At 50.3% G+C, this 18,526-nt stretch overlaps 2 protein-coding genes across 2 annotated transcripts; one reads left to right on the top strand and one right to left on the bottom strand.

Annotated features, from left to right (window-relative positions):
* Positions 1-7,592: 7,592 nt before the first annotated feature.
* On the top strand, positions 7,593-12,671 carry LOC103653343 (TPR repeat-containing thioredoxin TTL1). The gene is made up of 7 exons (XM_008680270.3): positions 7,593-8,841; positions 9,526-9,721; positions 9,815-9,999; positions 10,333-10,666; positions 10,774-10,978; positions 11,935-12,041; positions 12,120-12,671. The coding sequence occupies exons 1-7, from the start codon at positions 8,009-8,011 to the stop codon at positions 12,270-12,272; spliced, it is 2,013 nt and encodes a 670-aa protein (XP_008678492.1). The 5' UTR covers positions 7,593-8,008; the 3' UTR covers positions 12,273-12,671.
* A 1,837-nt stretch (positions 12,672-14,508) lies between these two features.
* LOC103649574 (phosphoacetylglucosamine mutase) lies at positions 14,509-17,632 on the bottom strand. The gene is made up of 9 exons (XM_008675306.4): positions 17,270-17,632; positions 16,914-17,179; positions 16,617-16,736; positions 16,398-16,540; positions 16,054-16,305; positions 15,550-15,968; positions 15,292-15,467; positions 15,038-15,134; positions 14,509-14,923 (listed from the first exon to the last, which is right to left on the bottom strand). The coding sequence occupies exons 1-9, from the start codon at positions 17,349-17,351 to the stop codon at positions 14,781-14,783; spliced, it is 1,698 nt and encodes a 565-aa protein (XP_008673528.1). The 5' UTR covers positions 17,352-17,632; the 3' UTR covers positions 14,509-14,780.
* Between the last annotated feature and the right edge of the window lie 894 nt (positions 17,633-18,526).

The raw sequence follows: 18,526 nt of genomic DNA, 5'->3' as shown, positions 1-18,526 counted from the left end.
AGTCGTCAAGGAAGGGTCGACCTAGCCTCGGCAAAGCCCGACCCTCCCTCGGGGGCTAAAAGGGGGGAGACCCCCTCTGCGTCGAATTTTTTCCTCGAAAAAAGGATCTCTTTTTAGCAGGATTTCTTTCGTGCTTCTTGACTACTTCGGAAAGCGGATCCTGGAAACGACGAGGTACACGTAAGCAGCCAAGGCTGACCGAGCCGAGGGACCCCTACGCCTCCGGGATACGGACACCTCACTCATCACCTTCTGCGATAAGTAACTTGCGCTCGGATAAAGCGACTCCGTGGACCGAACGAGTCATCACGCTCGGAAGCTCTCCTGCCGAAGCAGTCCTTCAAGCTTTCTCGACTAAGTCGGGGACAGGGCCTCATGGACGAGTGAAAGTACGCGTAAGCCGCAAGGCCGACCGAGCCGAGGGATTCCCATGCCTCCGGGATACGGATACCTCACTCGTCCCTTCCGCGAAAAGCAGCTTTCGCTCACACAAACATCCCTGTTACCGACAAAGTCCAGACGCTCGAAACAAGAGGAAAAAAGACGCAGCTTCGCAAGCGCGGCGAGGGTGTGTTCTTCTGGCCTCGGCGGCCGCAGAAAGCACACGCTACAAGATGATCTGATCCTGCAGGCTCGGGTCTTCACGCTGAAGGGAGTCGTAGCACCCTCGGCATCGACGACGTCTTCAGCAAAGCCCGACCCAGCCTCGGGCGGCGCCGCGGTCCAGGGACTCCTCCGGGAATCCGGCCCGAGCAGGCGGCTCAACCGGTTACCCCTGGGGCCTCGGTCAACCGGCTTCCAAGGGCGCCAGTCCAACCCGAGGCATCGACTGATCGACTTTGGCGTCGGCTCCGCTGACGGACAACACGGCTAGGCTCCGGCCAACCAGGTTCCCATTCTCGAGCCAACTCCGCCTCTGTTCATACTGATATCGCTACCCCTGGCCTCGGTCCACCGAAGGGCGGCCGAGGGGTCTCTTCAACTAAGCTAGAGGAGCCCCAGACAACAAGGCCGAACGGGCCGAGGGATTCCTACGCCTCCGGGATACGGATACCTCACCCGTCACCTTGACACGGGGCAACTCATGCTTGGTAAAGCGGTTCAGATAATCAACAGGCGAGACTTAATGCTCGAAAATGAGGAAAAAACACGGCTCCGTGCCGAAATTACATACACGTTCAGGCCTCGACAGCCGCAATGAACGAAGAACACTGGCGTACGAGACGCCACTACCAATGGAACTTCGGTTCCCTCCTCCGCAGGTACGAACAACCCCCCTCCGAAGGGGAAGGCCTGCGGAGTAACTGAAGAACGATGGGCGGCTCGCTGCCGCCCGTTCCAACCGTGACGACAACCACCCCTGCCCTAGACAGCGAAACGGCTTGGGCAGCAGCTTTGGGGAAGGTGTCACGGCAGAAGGGCTCCCCCTCGCTGGGGACGAGAACCAGCCATTCAGGCAGGGAGACGGGGACCCAGGGCCCCTAGCGCCCTGCATATCCTGGCATGGCTGGAGGAAGTCTCCGTGGGGCTCAAGGACGCCCTTCACCCCCGGGCGCAGGGGGAAGAAAGGGGCAGCCGACCCACGCGGGGGCGGTCCCCCGACTCGCCTCATCTTCCATCTTGGCCTGGATGACGAAAATCCTTGAGGCCGAGGGAGGAGTAGAGGCCGCGGCCTGGCCCGTTTTCCCCACCGTCGAACTAGAGGTCACCATCTTGGGTGACCGCCGGTGGCGGGGTGTGGCCAGGCTGCGTGATGAAAATCCTTGAAGCCGAACGATGGCTGAGAGGTACCAACTCCCATGGAGTTGCGTTCCTCCAACAAGGAGGCGGAAAGGCGGCGGATACCCCCCATCCGGGGGCTTGGAAGATGGGAAGACACGACGCTTAAGGGAGGAAGAAGACATGGTTGCCTTACGAAAGGAGTCTCCCACCTTTTAAAGGCAACTCTCCCTACGTGCGCCCCCGGGCGCCGCGGGCTGAGTCTTCTCCAACACGCTCCAAGGCCCTCCCCTGCGACTCGGGGGCTGGGTCCCGCATGTCATGCAAGCCGGCTCAGGGCAGAAGAAGCCAAACCGCCGCGCGTGGTGCGCACGACCGTCCGGCGGTTACAGGCGACCCCCCATTTTCGCCCAGACCAACGGGCAGAAGGGGCGGGCAGCCATGCAGGCGGCATGCAACCGCGCCAGATGGACGCGCTTCTCCGACTTCTGACACGCCAGCTTGGGAACCCAGGCCCACGCGTCGAGCAACCGGCGCGCCAGTTGCTGCATGCAAGCAACCGCACCGCCACTTGTGCCACCATCGCGCCTCTTCGGTTGCAAAGCCTATGCCACGACTCGAGGCGACCCAACAGCGCCAGCCTGGCGCGTCAGTCAAAGCGACCGAAAGTGGGCCGGCAGTAATAGCGGTGGCAGGCGGGCGGGCGCAGCGGTCACGTCGTCAGCCAGGCTCACGTCCCATCATGAGACAGCAAGAGAGCCTCCACTCACGGCGTGGAAACGGTGCACCCGTGACCCGTTCCTCGAACGGATCGCACGCGCGCAACGGCCGCCCCGCCAACCACTCGCCCCGTCGCATTAACTCCGCGGCGGGACACGCGGCGCCTCTGGTAGGCGGAGCGCGCGACGCTTCACCTTCGCCGAAATAAACGCGTCAGAAAAGGTACGCCACGTCGTCCGATTTCGTATCCTTTTCCGTTTTTCTCTTTCTCTATCTCTTGCAACAGGGACCGAGAAAGGGGGACACCCCGAAAGGGATCCTTCCCCGCGAAGGAACCGGGCTCCGAGCCCCCCATTACTGATCAGGGGTTCGAAGACTGGCCCCCCGAAGGGTTCAACAGTCGCCTCAGATCGCGTGGGCCCGACACCCACTACTGGTCAGGGGTTCGAAGGCCAGCCCCCCGAAGGGCTCCATGGCCGCCTCAGGCTACTCGGGCTCCGTGCCCATTACTGATCAGGGGTTCGAAGGCTGGCCCCCGAAGGGTTCACAGTCGCCTCAGACACCGAGCGAGGGATGACCAGGGGTACGTTCAATACATAACCAAGGCTCGGGCTGCGCTCCCGAGGTACCCTAGGACATTTCCGAGACCAGCGGGAACGATCTTGTAACGGAATCCCATCGGAGGGAGGCATCGAGCCCTCGGACCCCGTCGCCAGGGGACCGGGTCCGGCAAATCACCCGCAGGTACTTTTGGGCGTGCCTCTGGGCCCCTAGCCGACCCCCAACGAACGGGGCACGGACGTCCACTCGGATTACCCGCTCGCAGCTCACTGGAGACACCATGTTCGGTGCCCATCGAGGGTAACATGGCGCACTCCCCCCCTCCTCCTTGCGGAAAGGCGACGCAGGGGCGTATTTAAAAAGTCGAGTCTGTCCCTGATCGTCCTCTCGCCCTGTGCAGAGGCTCGGGGGCTGCTCTCGCAAAAACTGGCTCTGGCCAAATCGTTGACAGCGTCAACATACCAGCCCGAGAGCTTGGGCCCCGACCGTGCACCCGGGCTACGGCCAGTTCGCATGAGGGAACGACCAGACCAGCCGAAGCGTTAAGCGAAGTATTAAGACCTCGAAGGAGTGTAACCACTCCTCCGAGGCCTCGGGGGCTACACCCGGCGGGTGCGCTCGCGCGCACCCACCGGAACGAAATGCAACCGAGAAAGGCTGGTCCCCTTGCAAAAAAGTGCGACAAAAGCCTCCAAGCGAGTGCTGACACTCCCTTCGAGGCTCGACGGCTACTGTCGGGGACCATAATTAGGGGTACCCTCAAGACGCCTAATTCTCAGCTGGTAACCCCCATCAGCATAAAGCTGCAAAGGCCTGATGGGCACGATTAAGTCAGGGATCAGTCCACACGAGTGACTCGATCACGCTTCGCCCGAGCCTAGCCTCGGCCAAAGGCAGCCGACCTCGAGAGACTTCCGTCTCGCCCGAGGCCCCCTTTTTTATGGCGGACACATCACCGGCTCGCCCGAGGCCTTGGCTTCGCTCAGAAGCAACCTTGACTAAATCGCCACACCGACTGACCAAATTGCAGGGGCATTAAACGCAAAGGTGGCCTGACACCTCTATCCTGACACGCGCCCCCGGCAGGGCCGAAGTGACCGCCGTCACTCCACCGCTCCACTGGCCAGTCTGACAGAAGGACAGCGCCGCCTGCGCCACTCCGACTGCAGTGCCACTCGACAGAGTGAGTCTGACAGGCAGTCAGGCCTTGCCACGGCGAACTACGCTCCGCCCGACCCCAGGGCTCGGACTCGGGCTAAGACCCGGAAGACGACGAACTCCGCTCCGCCCGACCCCAGGGCTCGGACTCGGGCTAAGACCCGAAAGACGGCGAACTCCGCTCCGCCCGACCCCAGGGCTCGGACTCGGGCTAAGACCCGGAAGACGGCGAACTCCGCTCCGCCCGACCCCAGGGCTCGGACTCGGGCTAAGACCCGGAAGACGGCGAACTCCGCTCCGCCCGACCCCAGGGCTCGGACTCGGGCTAAGACCCGGAAGACGGCGAACTCCGCTCCGCCCGACCCTAGGGCTCGGACTCGGGCTAAGACCCGGAAGACGGCGAACTCCGCTCCGCCCGACCCCAGGGCTCGGACTCGGGCTAAGACCCGGAAGACGGCGAACTCCGCTCCGCCCGACCCCAGGGCTCGGACTCGGGCTAAGACCCGGAAGACGACGAAACTCCGCCTCGCCCGACCCCAGGGCTCGGACTCCGCCCTGGCCTCGGCCGAACGACTTCCGCCTCGCCCGACCCCTTGGCTCGGGCTCGGCCGCGGCAACAAAAGGCAGACTCAACCTCGGCTTCGGAGGAACCCCCACGTCGCCCTGCCTAGGGCACAGACCGCCACGTCAACAGAAGGCGCCATCATCATCCTACCCTGAATCAACTCGGGTCACGGAGGACAAGACCGGTGTCTCATCCGGCCAGCTCCGCCAGAGGGGCAATGATGGCGCTCCACAAGCTCTATGACGACGGCGGCCCCCGGCTCTCTTACGGAAGCAGGACAACGTCAGCAGGGACTCGACCGCTCCAACAGCTGTCCCTCCATCAGGCTCCGCCGCACCTCCGACAGCCACGACATCACGCCAGCAGGGTGCCCAGATCTCTCCGGCTGCCACATTGGCATGTACCTAGGGCGCTAGCTCTCCCTCCGCTAGACACGTAGCACTCTGCTACACCCCCCATTGTACACCTGGATCCTCTCCTTACGACTATAAAAGGAAGGACCAGGGCCTTCTCAGAGAAGGTTGGCCGCGCGCGACCGAGGACGGGACATGCGCTCTCTTGGGGCCGCTCGCTTCCCTCACCCGCGTGGACGCTTGTAACCCCCCTACTGCAAGCGCACCTGACCTGGGCGCGGGACGAACACGAAGGCCGCGGGACTTACACCTCTCTCACGCTCGACTCCGGCCACCTCGCCACTCCCCCCTTCGTGCTCGCCCACGCGCTCGACCCATCTGGGCTGGGGCACGCAGCACACTCACTCGTCGGCTTGGGGACCCCCCTGTCTCGAAACGCCGACAGGGTAGTAGATGACTAGCTCCCTGAGGCATGTGATGGACCCCGCCATCTCGCTGATGACATCGTCTATGGCCTCCTTGGCCACGACGATCGCGTCAAAGGCATTTCGTGAGAGGAACACAAGCAGGTAGGGTACACAGTCTCGCTAGCGCCGGTGATGTAGGCGTAGGCGGCCATGTCGTGGGCGTTGTGAAGCATCGACAAGATGAGCTGCACGATGCCGTCTGGTACAGAGTTCATGCTGACCTCGCCATAGTTGTTGTCCCATTCCATCGACAACGCTCGACAAAAGGCCGAGCCCAACGCACACGCGAGAGACCACATGATGTGATGGGTATGGGATGTACGAGGTTTGAAGAGGAAAAATGAGGTTCTAAGAGAAAGATGTGTGTGATGGGATGAAAAAAGAAGGATTCGAAACAAAGCGTCATTTCTCCGTAACTAGTGACATAGGTGGGTAATTAACTCTGAATTCCACGTTTACATCTGAAAACTTGTTTTATGGAGTACCCCTTTTGTTGCTCCGCCAAAATGGTGTTCACCCCAACTCCATGTTTTTTGAGTAGCGGAGTTGCTGGATTTCAGATTGTTTGGAAAGCAAATCGTGGAGCGGAACAACAAAACATGGAGTGGAGCAATCTCAAACACCCTCTAATTGTTTTGGGACTAGCCATTAGCGTAACAGTAAAATATCTGAATCCCATATATTTGACACACTTCTATGATTTTTTATGTATGGCCCTGAATGTTATTTAATTTCACACTAACAATATAATCGAAGTAATTGGGCAAAAGAATATTCTAAAAACATCATTAGAAATACAATTTTATGTGTAGTGCCATAACTTGGCAAGTATAAAAGCTATGAGATAGTTCCTAAGTTGAGACTACCCTCACAACAACCACATACACATATAATTTGATAGAAGTTTTGAGTTTTGATATAGATACCTTGCATTTTTTTTATTATTCTAGGCTTTGATACTTAAAATTGATAAATACATGTAGGTTTGTGTGGACTACATAGTTTCCTAGTAAAAGTATTTGCTAAGAACTTGTTCAGTTGCACAAGAATCAAAGGGGATCAAGATGTATTAAATCTATTTATATTTAATTTTGATAAGGAAGAGATTTAATCCTCTCTAATTTTCTTCAATTTCTTTCCAATTTAACAAGCCCTAGTAGGCGCTTTGCATTAGGTAGTATCGAGTTTTAAAGAGGAACAAAGGCGAAAGTAAGAGGATTAACATCACAACTAAGCTAAGAGGTAGCTCGGGTTCATCAATTCACGTGTTAATAAAGTGCGTTTGCCTTAACGGTTTGTTGGCATTTGACAATTATCTTATTGTTATGATCCAAACTGGCCTGCTTGTTAAATTCAAGGGTCTGTATGGGAACTCTTTCTAAAAAACACATATTATAATACCATAGTTTATTGTATACCAGGATATAACTATGATATATTTTACTTAGTCCAATTTAACATCTGTGTAGAGACATAATATTTTAGTTATAGTGTAGGAGAAAAGAAGACTGTAACTACCAAAAATATCGTGGTATTGGTAAAATCATGGTTTAAAATAAGAGTTTTTAGATGTGCTCCTAAACGTCTTTTGATCTAAAATATCATGATATGCTTAAATACCATGATATTATCTTGGGACTAAGAAAATATTATGCTCCTAAACATACCATAAAAGGTAGGATTTGCCGATACTAAGTACCCTCGTCCCTCCCAAAAACATTAACGACATCCGAAGTGGTCATAGATGCCCTTTTTAATTTGAAGCTAGCCGAGTTCTGTAAGACTATCTTCGATAGATAGTGTAAAATATAGAACACATAACTATAAACAATGTTACACCCGTAAATTATTGTGGGTCACAAATTATAATTTCATTGTATTTTTTTTTCTAGCGAGTCAAATCGAATTGGTCGAGTCGAATAGTCCATAATCAGACCTATTTGCATAGAGGTAACACCCGATTCCGATAGACCGGCCCACTCAAACCAAAACACATGTCGATGTAGGTGTCTTTTGTTTTGAAATCAGCCGTGAAGCCGTCTCCATGAAAGACCAAGACAATGCGGACGCGTCGTCGGCGTCGGCGTCAGCCGACGGAACGGAAGAAGCGGGCCTTTGTTTCGGGAGGGCGGCCCGCGTGCTGCTGGTGTTTTACTGGCTGATTACTGCTGCTGCTGCCGCCGCCCACGGCCGTCGGTCTCGCGCAGGGCAAATCTACCCCGCTCGCTCGGGCTCGGGCCGCCCCACCCACCCACCCCACCACGCCTCCTCGAGCTTCATCATCATTCCTTGCTTCCTCCCTGCCCTCCTCCCTCTTCCGCTTCCGCTTCCCGAGATCCCCATCCGGCCACCCCCATCCTCTGACCGCACCTCCATGCCGCACTAGCTCGCCCGCCCACTCTCCACCCAGCACCCGCCGCGCAGCGAGATCCAGCGCCGCCCGCTCCCCGCAGGTGCTCGGCGGAATGTCCCACCGCCCGCCGGCGCCAATGCCGGACACCCTCTCGGACGCCTTCGCCGCCGCGGTGCTCCTCTCCTCCACCGACAAGCCGGACACGCTGCCCCCGGGGAGGCTCTCGCCCGTCTCCCCGCTCCCGCACTCCTCCAAGCACGGGCACCACCACCCGACCCCGAGCTCCTCCTCGGGCTCCTCCGGCTCCGTCTCCCGGGCCCCGCTCGCGCCCGCCTCCGGCCTCGCCTCGCGCCGGAGCCACTCCGGCGAGATCCCGCTCCCTTCCGAGGCGCCCCCGCGCCACCGCCGCACAGGCTCCGGCCCACTCATCTTCACATCCGGCGCGTGCTCCAGCTCCGCCACCTCGCCGCTCACCAACGCGCTCCCCGCGGGCAACATCTGTCCCTCCGGCCGCCTCGCCAAACCGCTCCCGTCCCCCTGCCCCGTCGCGACCCCGCCGCCCCGCGCCTCCCGCCACGACGTGCTCGGCTCCGGGACCGCCAACTACGGCCACGGGAGCATCGTCCGCTCCCGCGGCGGGGGCGCCGTGCCCGCCGCCACCGACGACGACGCGGTCCTCAGGCGCGCCATGTCGGCCGCCGACCCCGAGGAGGTCAAGAGGGCCGGGAACGACCTATACAGGAAGGGCTGCTTCGAGGGGGCCCTCAGGCTCTACGACCGCGCCCTCGCCCTCTGCCCCGACAATGCTGCGTGCCGGGGCAACCGCGCCGCCGCTCTCATTGGCCTCGACCGCCTCGGCGAAGCCGTCAAGGAGTGTGAGGAGGCGCTACGGATTGATCCGTCCTACGGCCGCGCGCACCACCGCCTCGCGTCGCTGCATATAAGGTGAATGGATTGCTTGGGCCTTGGGGTGGTGGCCGGCACAGAGATTGCTTCTCGGATCTGATGCAACTTCTTTTCTACAGAATGGGCTTGCTTTGCTCCACCGATCTCATCCTCAGCTAAATAAAAAATACTAGAGTGATCTGCCACCATTATGTATCTCGAGTTCGAATCTAAACTTTGCTATTTTTAGCAGAGCTTGCGAAAACGGTCATGGGGTATGTTGCTTCAGTATTGGTTGCTCATGGTCACGGAGTGAGGACTATTTCCACAATAGGCTCAATGTTTTTTTTGTTAGCAGAGGATCGTACTTTAGAGCGTTACTAGTTTCCTTTCCATGTGGTACCGGGTTCATTTGACTATCGAACACTGCCTTGTGTGTCGCTCTCCATCCCCTTCATAGTTCGGGATTAGTGGATTTTCTTCTTTCCAGACAACTACTAATTGCTTGTTTGGTACAAAGCTGCAAATAGTAAACATATAGAGGGTCACTGCAGCCCTATTTTCTAGTCGTTTTTACCATTTTTTTCTTGTTCAGTGTAGTGTCCGGTGCTGAATCTTTTGTGCATTATCGTTGATCCTTTTGTATTGGCTTCATGAGTTAGACTATAATAGACCAAGTGATTCATTATTATTCACTCGTACCAGTTTTTTTTAATATGAGCTTATGTCCTTATTGAACTGCAGGCTAGGACACATTGAGGATGCTCTGAAGCACTTGTCACTTGCAACCCCACAGCCTGACCTCCTAGAATTGCACAAATTGCAAACAGTGGAGAAGCACTTGGGGAGATGTCTGGATGCGCGAAAGGCTGGGGACTGGAAGAGTGTGCTAAGGGAAAGTGATGCAGCTATTGCGGCTGGAGCTGACTCCTCGGCTCTGGTTAGATTCTACCCTTCTCCTAACTCAATATTGGCTAGCTGAATCTCAGTTCAAATGTTCAATGGTATATGCTTACCTAATTTGCACTTTCAGCTCTTGGCTGCTAGAGCAGAAGCCCTTCTCCGTCTCAATTTACTTGATGAGGCTGATCTTGCAATCTCTAGTGCCTCCAAATTGGATTATACATCTTCATGCTCCTCAGACACCAAATTTTGTGGGTTTCTTGCCAACGCCTACCTGTTTTATGTACATGCCCAAATTGACATGTCATCAGGAAGGTAATTTGGTTACTTTCTTTATTTCCTGCTACATACACAAATAAGTTAACTGGTAATATGCTCCTAGTCTTTCCACCTGAATGAAGGGAAAAGGCTGCACTACCAAGTTATAAGTCATGTCTATGGAGCTATTTCTTTCTTTTTATTACATTTTCCTGCTATAGCAAACTGTAGTCAAATAGCACTCTAGTTCCTTTGAGATTTGCTCTGAGGGTGAACAGAGAAGCTCAACAGCCTTAAATCAAAAGTATTTTAACTTATCAGGTTCTTGTAGGTTACTTTATCTGCTGTAGCTTGATATCATATGACTTGACAGCTGTGAACATTTTGCAGGTTTGACCATGCGGTCTCCTCCATAGATAAGGCTAGGATAATAGATCCAGGAAACACTGAAGTGGTAAACATGCATAACAAAGTGAAATCTGTGGCCAGAGCACGTTCTCTAGGGAACGAGCTCTTCAATTCTGGAAAATTTTCAGAAGCTTGCGTTGCTTATGGTGAAGGGCTCAAGCAACACCCTATGAACAAAGTTCTGTACTGTAATAGGGCAGCTTGTAGGTTCAAGCTTGAGCAGTGGGAGAAGTCAATTGAAGACTGTAATGAAGCTCTCAAGATTCAATCCAATTATACCAAGGCTTTGCTCAGGCGGGCAGCATCCTACGGCAAGGTGGCATATTTCGTTCTTCATCCCTTTTTGGTTTTTTAACCCTTTTTCCTGATTTAGAGTTTTGGAAACTCAAAAGCAACTTCATTTATTGCTCTTTTGGTGGTTAGATGGAAAGATGGGTTGAATCTGTGAAGGATTATGAGATTCTCAGAAAAGAACTTCCAGGTGACGCGGAGGTTGCTGAGGCCTATTTCCACGCCCAGGTTGCTCTCAAGTCATCTCGTGGTGAGGAGGTATCCAACATGAAATTTGGAGGAGAGGTTGAAACAATTATAGGAATGGAACAGTTCCAGATGGCCACATCTTTGCCAGGTTAGTCTTATAACCAGCGATATTCATTATTTCATAATGTCGATTCATGTCTTCTTTTTTATTGATACCACGAGCAAGTTTCTTGGAAATCTTATGATTCCCATTTTTCATTATGTGCATCGATGCATTTTCCTATAACATTAACATGTATCTATTCCTTTAGTTCTGACAGCGAAGAAGAATGCTTACTTATCAAGTAGTAATAGCAAGAACCTTCCATATAGAGAACGGCGTTTGAATGAGATCTTAGCATTGCATTTGGTTGCTCAAGTTCTGAACAGCTCACCCAACCAAATGTTACCAGAATCTAACCGAGCTGATCCCTAAGCCCATGAGTTTTGGCTAATCTCTGGATGATGCAAAAGACAAGGTCCTTTAGCTAGTCATCAATTAGTGCAACTGGACCACACAAGCACCCTCTCTATTTTGTCCTCGTTTTTTTAGATTTACATTGGATGCTTGATGTCTGACCACACAAGCACCACCCTCCATTTTCCTCTATTTTCCCTTAGATATTGTTGGCACACACAACATAATCATATCTCCATCACTCAAGAATAGGCAGTCCCATTTATATGTTATAGTTAAGATGAATTTCCAAAATGTTCTGCTTCCTCTGCTGCCTGTTCCTCGCACATACAGCCGCTAATGTTGACTTGCAGATGAGTAATAATTGAACAGAGCAGTAGTACGACAATCTTGACTTTTTTTGTGATAGGCATGAGGTTGTAGCACAGGCTGGCAGTACTTGTTACTGTTTTCTGACGTGCAAGCAATCTTCACATGGCCTTTTGTTTTCCTGTCATTGTACTAATGCTGGTTGGAAGTACATAATTTGGTTGCTCTTTTGTCTTGTACTATCTGGTCACTTGCTCTCTGTGAGTCTTGTGCCCTTGCTGTAACAGTAGCCCTTAGCTTTCTTCATTCGACATATCTTATTGGTCTATATGAAACAGGTGTTTCAGTCATCCATTTCATGACGCCTTCCAATCAGCAGTGCTGCAAGGTTTCCCCATTCGTGAACACACTGTGCGCCAGATACCCATCTGTTAATTTCCTCAAGGTAACTAACACGGCCATCCACGTCACCGTCCCTTATCCGCCCTACATTAACATGCCATTTTTTTTGTCTCCACTTCAGGTCGATGTGAACGAGAGCCCTGCTGTCGCACGCGCCGAAAACGTGAGGACAATTCCAACGTTCAAAATCTACAAAAATGGTATTAGAGTCAAAGAGATGATTTGCCCCAGCCAACAGCTGCTGGAATATTCAGTGAGGCATTTTGGGATTTAGGCCATGAAGCCCCCGATGATTCGATGTTCGTTTCCTTCTGCCTCCAGCTAGCTTCTCTGGAGCGAGCACAGCACAGGCTTTAGCCGGGAGCAGAACCAGTCAAGCTCATCTTGACGAAGGCAAGCATGAAAATTGGAAAGCGAAGAGCAACTCTTCCCCGGCATTTTCCACCCCCACAGCCCCTTACGTTTTTCGTCCTATTCTCCATTTGTTGATTACCTGCTTAATTTATTCTTTCAATCTGTCTCGTCCGTACATCATTGTTGCCAAATTTCTTTAGAACAAAAGAAACATCCTCTCCTGATTCATGTGAAGAATGACTGTACATTTTTTTACTTCCATGTTTACCAGACAACCAAGGAAAGAAAGGTATAGATTGCATTTTGTACGCAAGCTACACATCGCTATTGCCTATTAGCACTGACTGGATAGTGGTTTAGTGGATACGTTGCCAACCTTGCAATAGCCTGAATTCACATCACATGCTGGAACAGAGGTTTGGCTGGACCCTGTGAAATGTCCATGTACTGTGTAACTTAGGCCCTGTTTGGTTTCCTTAGTCACTAGACTAAATTTTAGTGACTAAAGTTTAGTCGCTAAAGTACCTCGTTTGGTTCCAGTGACTAAACCGGACTAAAGATCATTAATTGCTATGAATAATGACTATTTTACCTATATTAATTAATGGATGTTTGCTATAAGAAGAAAGTGGAGAGGGCAAATAAGGTAAAATACTACTTTAGTCCCTTTTAGTCACCCCCTTAGTGACTAAAGAACTAAAGTTTAGTCAACTCACTTTAGTCACCATGTTTGCTTCTTTAGAGACTAAAAGTGACTAAACTTTAGTCACTAAACTTTAGTCATCCCAAATCAAACGGGGCCTTATACGAAACGCTTTTAATCTGCAGAAATTACAGAGGAAATCTCGTTGCTGCAAATCCATTCCCGTTATAGAAGAAAGGAATATTGGGTTCTGAGATTCCTCCTTTACCTGGGGACTGTGGACCGGTTAGTTCGTTGTTCTCTGTACTTTTTTTTGGCACCGACACGTGGGCCCGGCGTACCATGAGGCCGACATGTCAACGTCGAGACAAGGCGTGGCGAGACTGGCTGCTTTGGCATTTCTTTCCTCTCCCTCCAGATGGAGATGGGCACATGCGTTTCTGTCCCATCACCATGCCCACATGCGGACTCGCAGTCCTTTCTTGTACATACCGGAACATGCCGCAGACTTGTTTAGCTTTTATATGATGCATGCATCATCTTGCATACAGGCAGCCTATACTCTAGTAGAAAGAATTGCCACGCTGGCTTTTATTTTGCCAGTGCTTCTGTCAGTAATTAGCATCATCTAGCGTATACTTCCATCAACAATCTTGGGAGACTCGTGGTAACTTAGGGATGTATGATGCTAGCGTATACTTCCATCAACAATTTTGGGAGACTCACGATAACTTAGGGTAACTTAGGGGTGTTTGAATATAACTAATAGTTAACTTCTAAAATTAGCTAAGAGATCCAAACAATCTAGCTAAATAGTTTAGCTATTAGCTACTTTTAGTAAATTAGCTAATAGTTAGCTAGCTATTTGTTAGCTAATTAATTCTACTAGCAATTTTTAGCCAACTAACTATTAGCTATAGTGCATTTAAACACTTCCTTAGTGAGACAGTGCTCTCAGTGATACCTCTAATTTACTATTATTTTGTTGAGAACATATCTGGTGCACATGGAAGTTTAGTGCATATAGTGCATATATTAAATCATCACCACTCATCTTAGATCTAACGTCTCTAGTTGTTTGGTATATTTTGCTAAGGACACCCTCCGACGTGGTGAGATGTAAGGTGAAAGGTGTTATTTGTAAATTACAATGATCAACCATAGATGTTAAATCTAAGATGGATGATAATGATTTAATATGTGCATCATGTACACTAAGCTTCCATGTGCACCAGATATGTCCTCTATTTTGTTTTCTAATTCATGGTGAGCCTAGTCTAGACTTAGGATGGTGTTGTTATGGGCTGTCTTCGATGGATCATGTAAAATAAATGATATGATACTGTAGATGATATTGTTTAAAACTATTTGCGGAATAAAAATTAAAATATGAGATAAAATAGGAGATGGGATAGAGTGACGGGGAACTTTTAGCAACGAACAAGGAACTGCACAGTATATGATCTCATCAAGTCATCATGCAGGGGAGAGTGATCAGTGATGCACATATCAATCACAAAATTCAAAATTTATCAACAAACAAGGAACTGCACAGTATGACAATGAGTGCAACCAATCAAGAAGAATGAGTATTGCGACGGAATGATTTACACCCGTTCAAATATCTTGTATCATGTCTCGATACAAGATCTCTGTTCAGCGCATATCAATCACAAAATTCAAAAAATTGGACTCACGTTTTGTATAAGTTACAGGTCAAAATGTAAGAGAAATGAAATTAGAGGATGTAGTCTACTCAATAGTCGCAAACAAGGCTGCAAATTGTTATCCAAGGAGGCGTTCCACATGGTGTGCCACGGATTTTGCGAGACCGTCAGCTTCTACCTGCGTAGATGCCTCTGCGTACACCCGTACCACATCTTCTGTACCGGATGGACGCACAAAGCATCGCCCGTGGGTGTAGTTGGCTGCAGTGACATCGCGATTTGAGCATCAGTCACACTACCGCATAGTAAATCAGACCTCAAGGTAGCGATGCAGAACTGTCACACGCTGCATGACATAATGAAGTTGGTACTTACCGGTCTCCTTATCTATCAATTCTTGCAAACTAGAAGGTTGGCTAACTTTTGTCTCTGCATCTGTTGTAACAATCACACTTCGATCTTTAACTTTCACCTGAAAAGGCGTAGCAATGTTCAGTGAACACCTGGTTATGGCAGGTCAGTAGTTGAATGAAAAAAAAGTGAGTGCAATATTTATGGTTCCATCATCTTCAGTAAACATAAGGTGACTTAAAACCAAAAAAAGGAGGAAAGTGCAGTCAAGGACTCACTTTCAGTTGTCTACTGGGCAAATCACTATACAGTCCACACCAATCCTGAAATGACCATCCTTTATACTGTAAAATAGCCTCTACTAAAAGCAAACCACTCAGAGCATCACCTACTGCCTGATTGATCAGCTGACTCGCTGCCAACAATCTCATTACAGCGTGGTACTGTGCTGAACCTAGAAAGGGCATTAGACCAACCACATCAAACAAACTGTTGAAAGGGAGAATAAGGACGTAAAACAGATAGCAAGAGCGTACCAATGTCAGCTTGAGAGGAGAGCTCATTGCTTAATGACTCTAGTTGAGAGATGAAATCCTCTGAGAATACCACAGTCCCATGCCCATTTGCCTCAAAGTATATACCAATGTCATACTCCAAGGCCCTTTTGTGCAGATATTTCACTCCTGTAGGAGTGAATACCACTTCGAGGCCAAGGCTCTTCAGAAACAGCGTCGACGCTCCATTTGCATAAGCTGTCTGAACTATTCCAAGCCTTGCAGACAATGACTTGTTTGCTTGGCCACCATTGTTATTAACGATATCTAGCTGCTCTCTGATAAATAGGGCAAACAGAGATAGTATCTTATCTCCATCAACAAGATCAACCCTATTGTCACTAGCTGATGACAACCGGAAGTAGACGAGTCGATCAGCATCACCATCCAAACTTGCACACCTAAAATGCTAGGAGAAAATGGTAAGCTGACTAAAAAAATAAAGATAGGCAAGCATCAAGCATGAGCAACTACCGATTGTCTCACCTGACACCAACATCTTCAGGGTTAAATCCATGTGGAGTAACTCGCTCCTTTTGAACAAAGTCTGCGCCACACATGTGATTTAGTATCCCTTCTCCTTCCTTGCCCGAATTCCTCACACTAATATCTATGCCTGAAAGCTCCACCTTTATTTGTTCGAGCTTCACCCCACCAATGCCATTCGCTCCATCGACAATAAGTTTCTTGGCAACCTCATCCCCACCTTTACCTTTTGGCACTAATTCCAACATACGCCTGGTGAAATTTAATGCTAGAAACTCATCATCAAAGACACTATAGTAGTTCGTGGGAGACTAAAAGCAGCAGGACAATGACTAGAAAATAACCTGAACGATCCAATAAGCTGCCTAAAATAATATGACTCGGAAGCCATGACACCTTTGTTTTTGCTCCGGACCATCCAATGCAGTTGAGGGGTGGTCAAAATTCCCATATCGACTGCGCGTGCGCCAACTATAGCATTTATTCCCTAGAATTTGGAGAGCAACTTTGAGGGAGCAATCCGATTGGAATCAATTTTGAAGGAACGGATCGACATGGCACACCTGCAGTGCAGCGTCGAGGAGGTAAGCTCCTGTAGGTCTGGTATCTCTGCCAAGCAGCACTTGCGCTGTGTCTTCCCCTCCCAATGGAATGCCCTCGTCCTTGGCAAACTGAAGCACCATCTGTGTGGGGAGAACAAACGGTGGTTTGCATGATTCACGTATTTTATTTTTATTTACTCCAAGCAAGTACCAGTACTTGTTTGTGTGGATCAATCTGTGCAACTGGCGCTGAATCCTAATGGAAACAAGTGGAACGAAGCTGAGGAATAGACGAGGCCTGACCGCCTGATCCATTACCTGGAGGAGGGCGTCAGGGTCGGGGGCGTTGGCGAGCGCGTCGGCGAAGGGCTCCCAGTGCTGGGCCATCATGCCGCCGTCGGGGTCGGCGATCTTGACGCCGTTGTCGCCGATGGGGTTGTGGGAGGCGGTGATGACGATCCCGACGGCGGCGCCTGCGAGCTTGACGGAGCGGAGCGCGGCGAGGATGCCGGCGCGGCAGACGGCAGGCGCCATGGTGGCGCCGTCGGCGCGGAAGCCCGCCGTGCCATAGGAGAACCTGCAGCCTGCGCCGTGCCCGACCCCGTCTCATGCTCCGGCCCGTGCGGATTGGTTGCGTTGGCGGTGACGCGGCAGAGTGGGGAAGCAGCACGTACCGCTTGGGAGAGGGAAGCGGGTCGCGGCGGCGATAAGGCGGCGGCGCTGCTCCTGCTCCTGCTCCTCCTGGTTGGCGGCCATGGCGTCGTCCTGATCGGATCTGACGCGATCACTTGTCAACGTGGGGAAACCGGCTCGACTACAGAAAACAACGCGTCTGTGTCTGTCTCCTAATTCGCCGGAATCAGATGAAAGTGCAGAGGCGCCGTCGCAGATTCAGTTCAGCTCAGCTCAGCCATCTCTTACAATGGTGCTGGAATTTCGCGTTCATCTCTCCGGCTACTTCCTCGGTCCACAGTACTCCACATGCACGAATGGAGAAGATCTTCTGAAAGCTGTGACTCGGTGAATAAGAGGGTTTAAGTAGAAAAGAGGCATTATGTCATTTAACTGTTATATACTCCCTCCATTTCAATTTATAACTCGTTTGATTTTTTTTATCCATTTCAATTTATAACTCGTTTGATTTTTTTATCGTAAGAGCGTCTACAAGAGCTCTATTAAAACCTTCTCTAAGAAGCTCTAAAATAGCTCTAAAAATTGAAATAGGACCACATTTAAAATATCCATGCTTTCTTAAAAGCACATATTAATTAATACTTAAAAACCATCGATTTTTAAACTAAATGAGAAACTAAAAGGTAAACTGTAAACCAAACTTGTTCCATCCCTTTTCTTAGTAATCTCGAGGATGATATTATTTTTAAGGGTATAGAATATAACACTCCAAAATCCTATTCTGGATAAATTAGAAAAAAACTCATTTCGTGTCTTAAATAAATGTGGTTTCAAATAATAAATTACATAGGGAAAAAATTATGTGAACTATCCTTTGTGTTAAAGACCTATTCTCTAAAAGAATTAAGATAAATTATCTCTTAATATAGATTTTACCTAGAAATTATATTCTCTTAAATAAATATGTGAAGAATATAGATTTATTCTATTGTACTTATAAAATTGGCTATGTAATTAAACTATTCTCTTAAGTAATAATGTGGTGGAGTTGTATATGTGAAATTACTACTTTCATGAATTATATACTTACAATCATTTATTTATGGCACATGACCAGCACTCCATCGGGCACGATCACCACCTGGTCTCTCCTCCTGATCTCTCCTCCTGAGGCCTAACAGCAAGAGGCAAAACACCTATAGACCTCGTAGGACGTCTCTAAATAGGCTGAGCATGTACACAATGAGAAAGGGCGGTTCATGTTCTTCCTGCTCGACTCAGAAACCCGTCGCTCATCT

This window comes from Zea mays, chromosome 3 (assembly GCF_902167145.1).
Source record: "Zea mays cultivar B73 chromosome 3, Zm-B73-REFERENCE-NAM-5.0, whole genome shotgun sequence".
In the NCBI taxonomy this organism is placed as follows: Eukaryota; Viridiplantae; Streptophyta; class Magnoliopsida; order Poales; family Poaceae; genus Zea; species Zea mays.
Note: the sequence above shows the minus strand (reverse complement) of the source record. Positions and strands in the feature narration are given on the sequence as shown.

Excerpts from the sequence above, each read along its gene's own strand:
- LOC103653343 (XM_008680270.3), top strand. The coding sequence starts at position 8,009 with ATGTCCCACCGCCCGCCGGCGCCAATGCCGGACACCCTCTCGGACGCC. Across the intron at positions 8,842-9,525 it reads CTCGCGTCGCTGCATATAAG|GCTAGGACACATTGAGGATG; the intron begins GTGAATGGATTG and ends ATTGAACTGCAG. Across the intron at positions 10,979-11,934 it reads GATGGCCACATCTTTGCCAG|GTGTTTCAGTCATCCATTTC; the intron begins GTTAGTCTTATA and ends TATATGAAACAG.
- LOC103649574 (XM_008675306.4), bottom strand. The coding sequence starts at position 17,351 with ATGGCCGCCAACCAGGAGGAGCAGGAGCAGGAGCAGCGCCGCCGCCTT. Across the intron at positions 16,306-16,397 it reads CAGCTTATTGGATCGTTCAG|GCGTATGTTGGAATTAGTGC; the intron begins GTTATTTTCTAG and ends AAATTTCACCAG. Across the intron at positions 15,135-15,291 it reads TGCCCAGTAGACAACTGAAA|GTGAAAGTTAAAGATCGAAG; the intron begins GTGAGTCCTTGA and ends ACGCCTTTTCAG.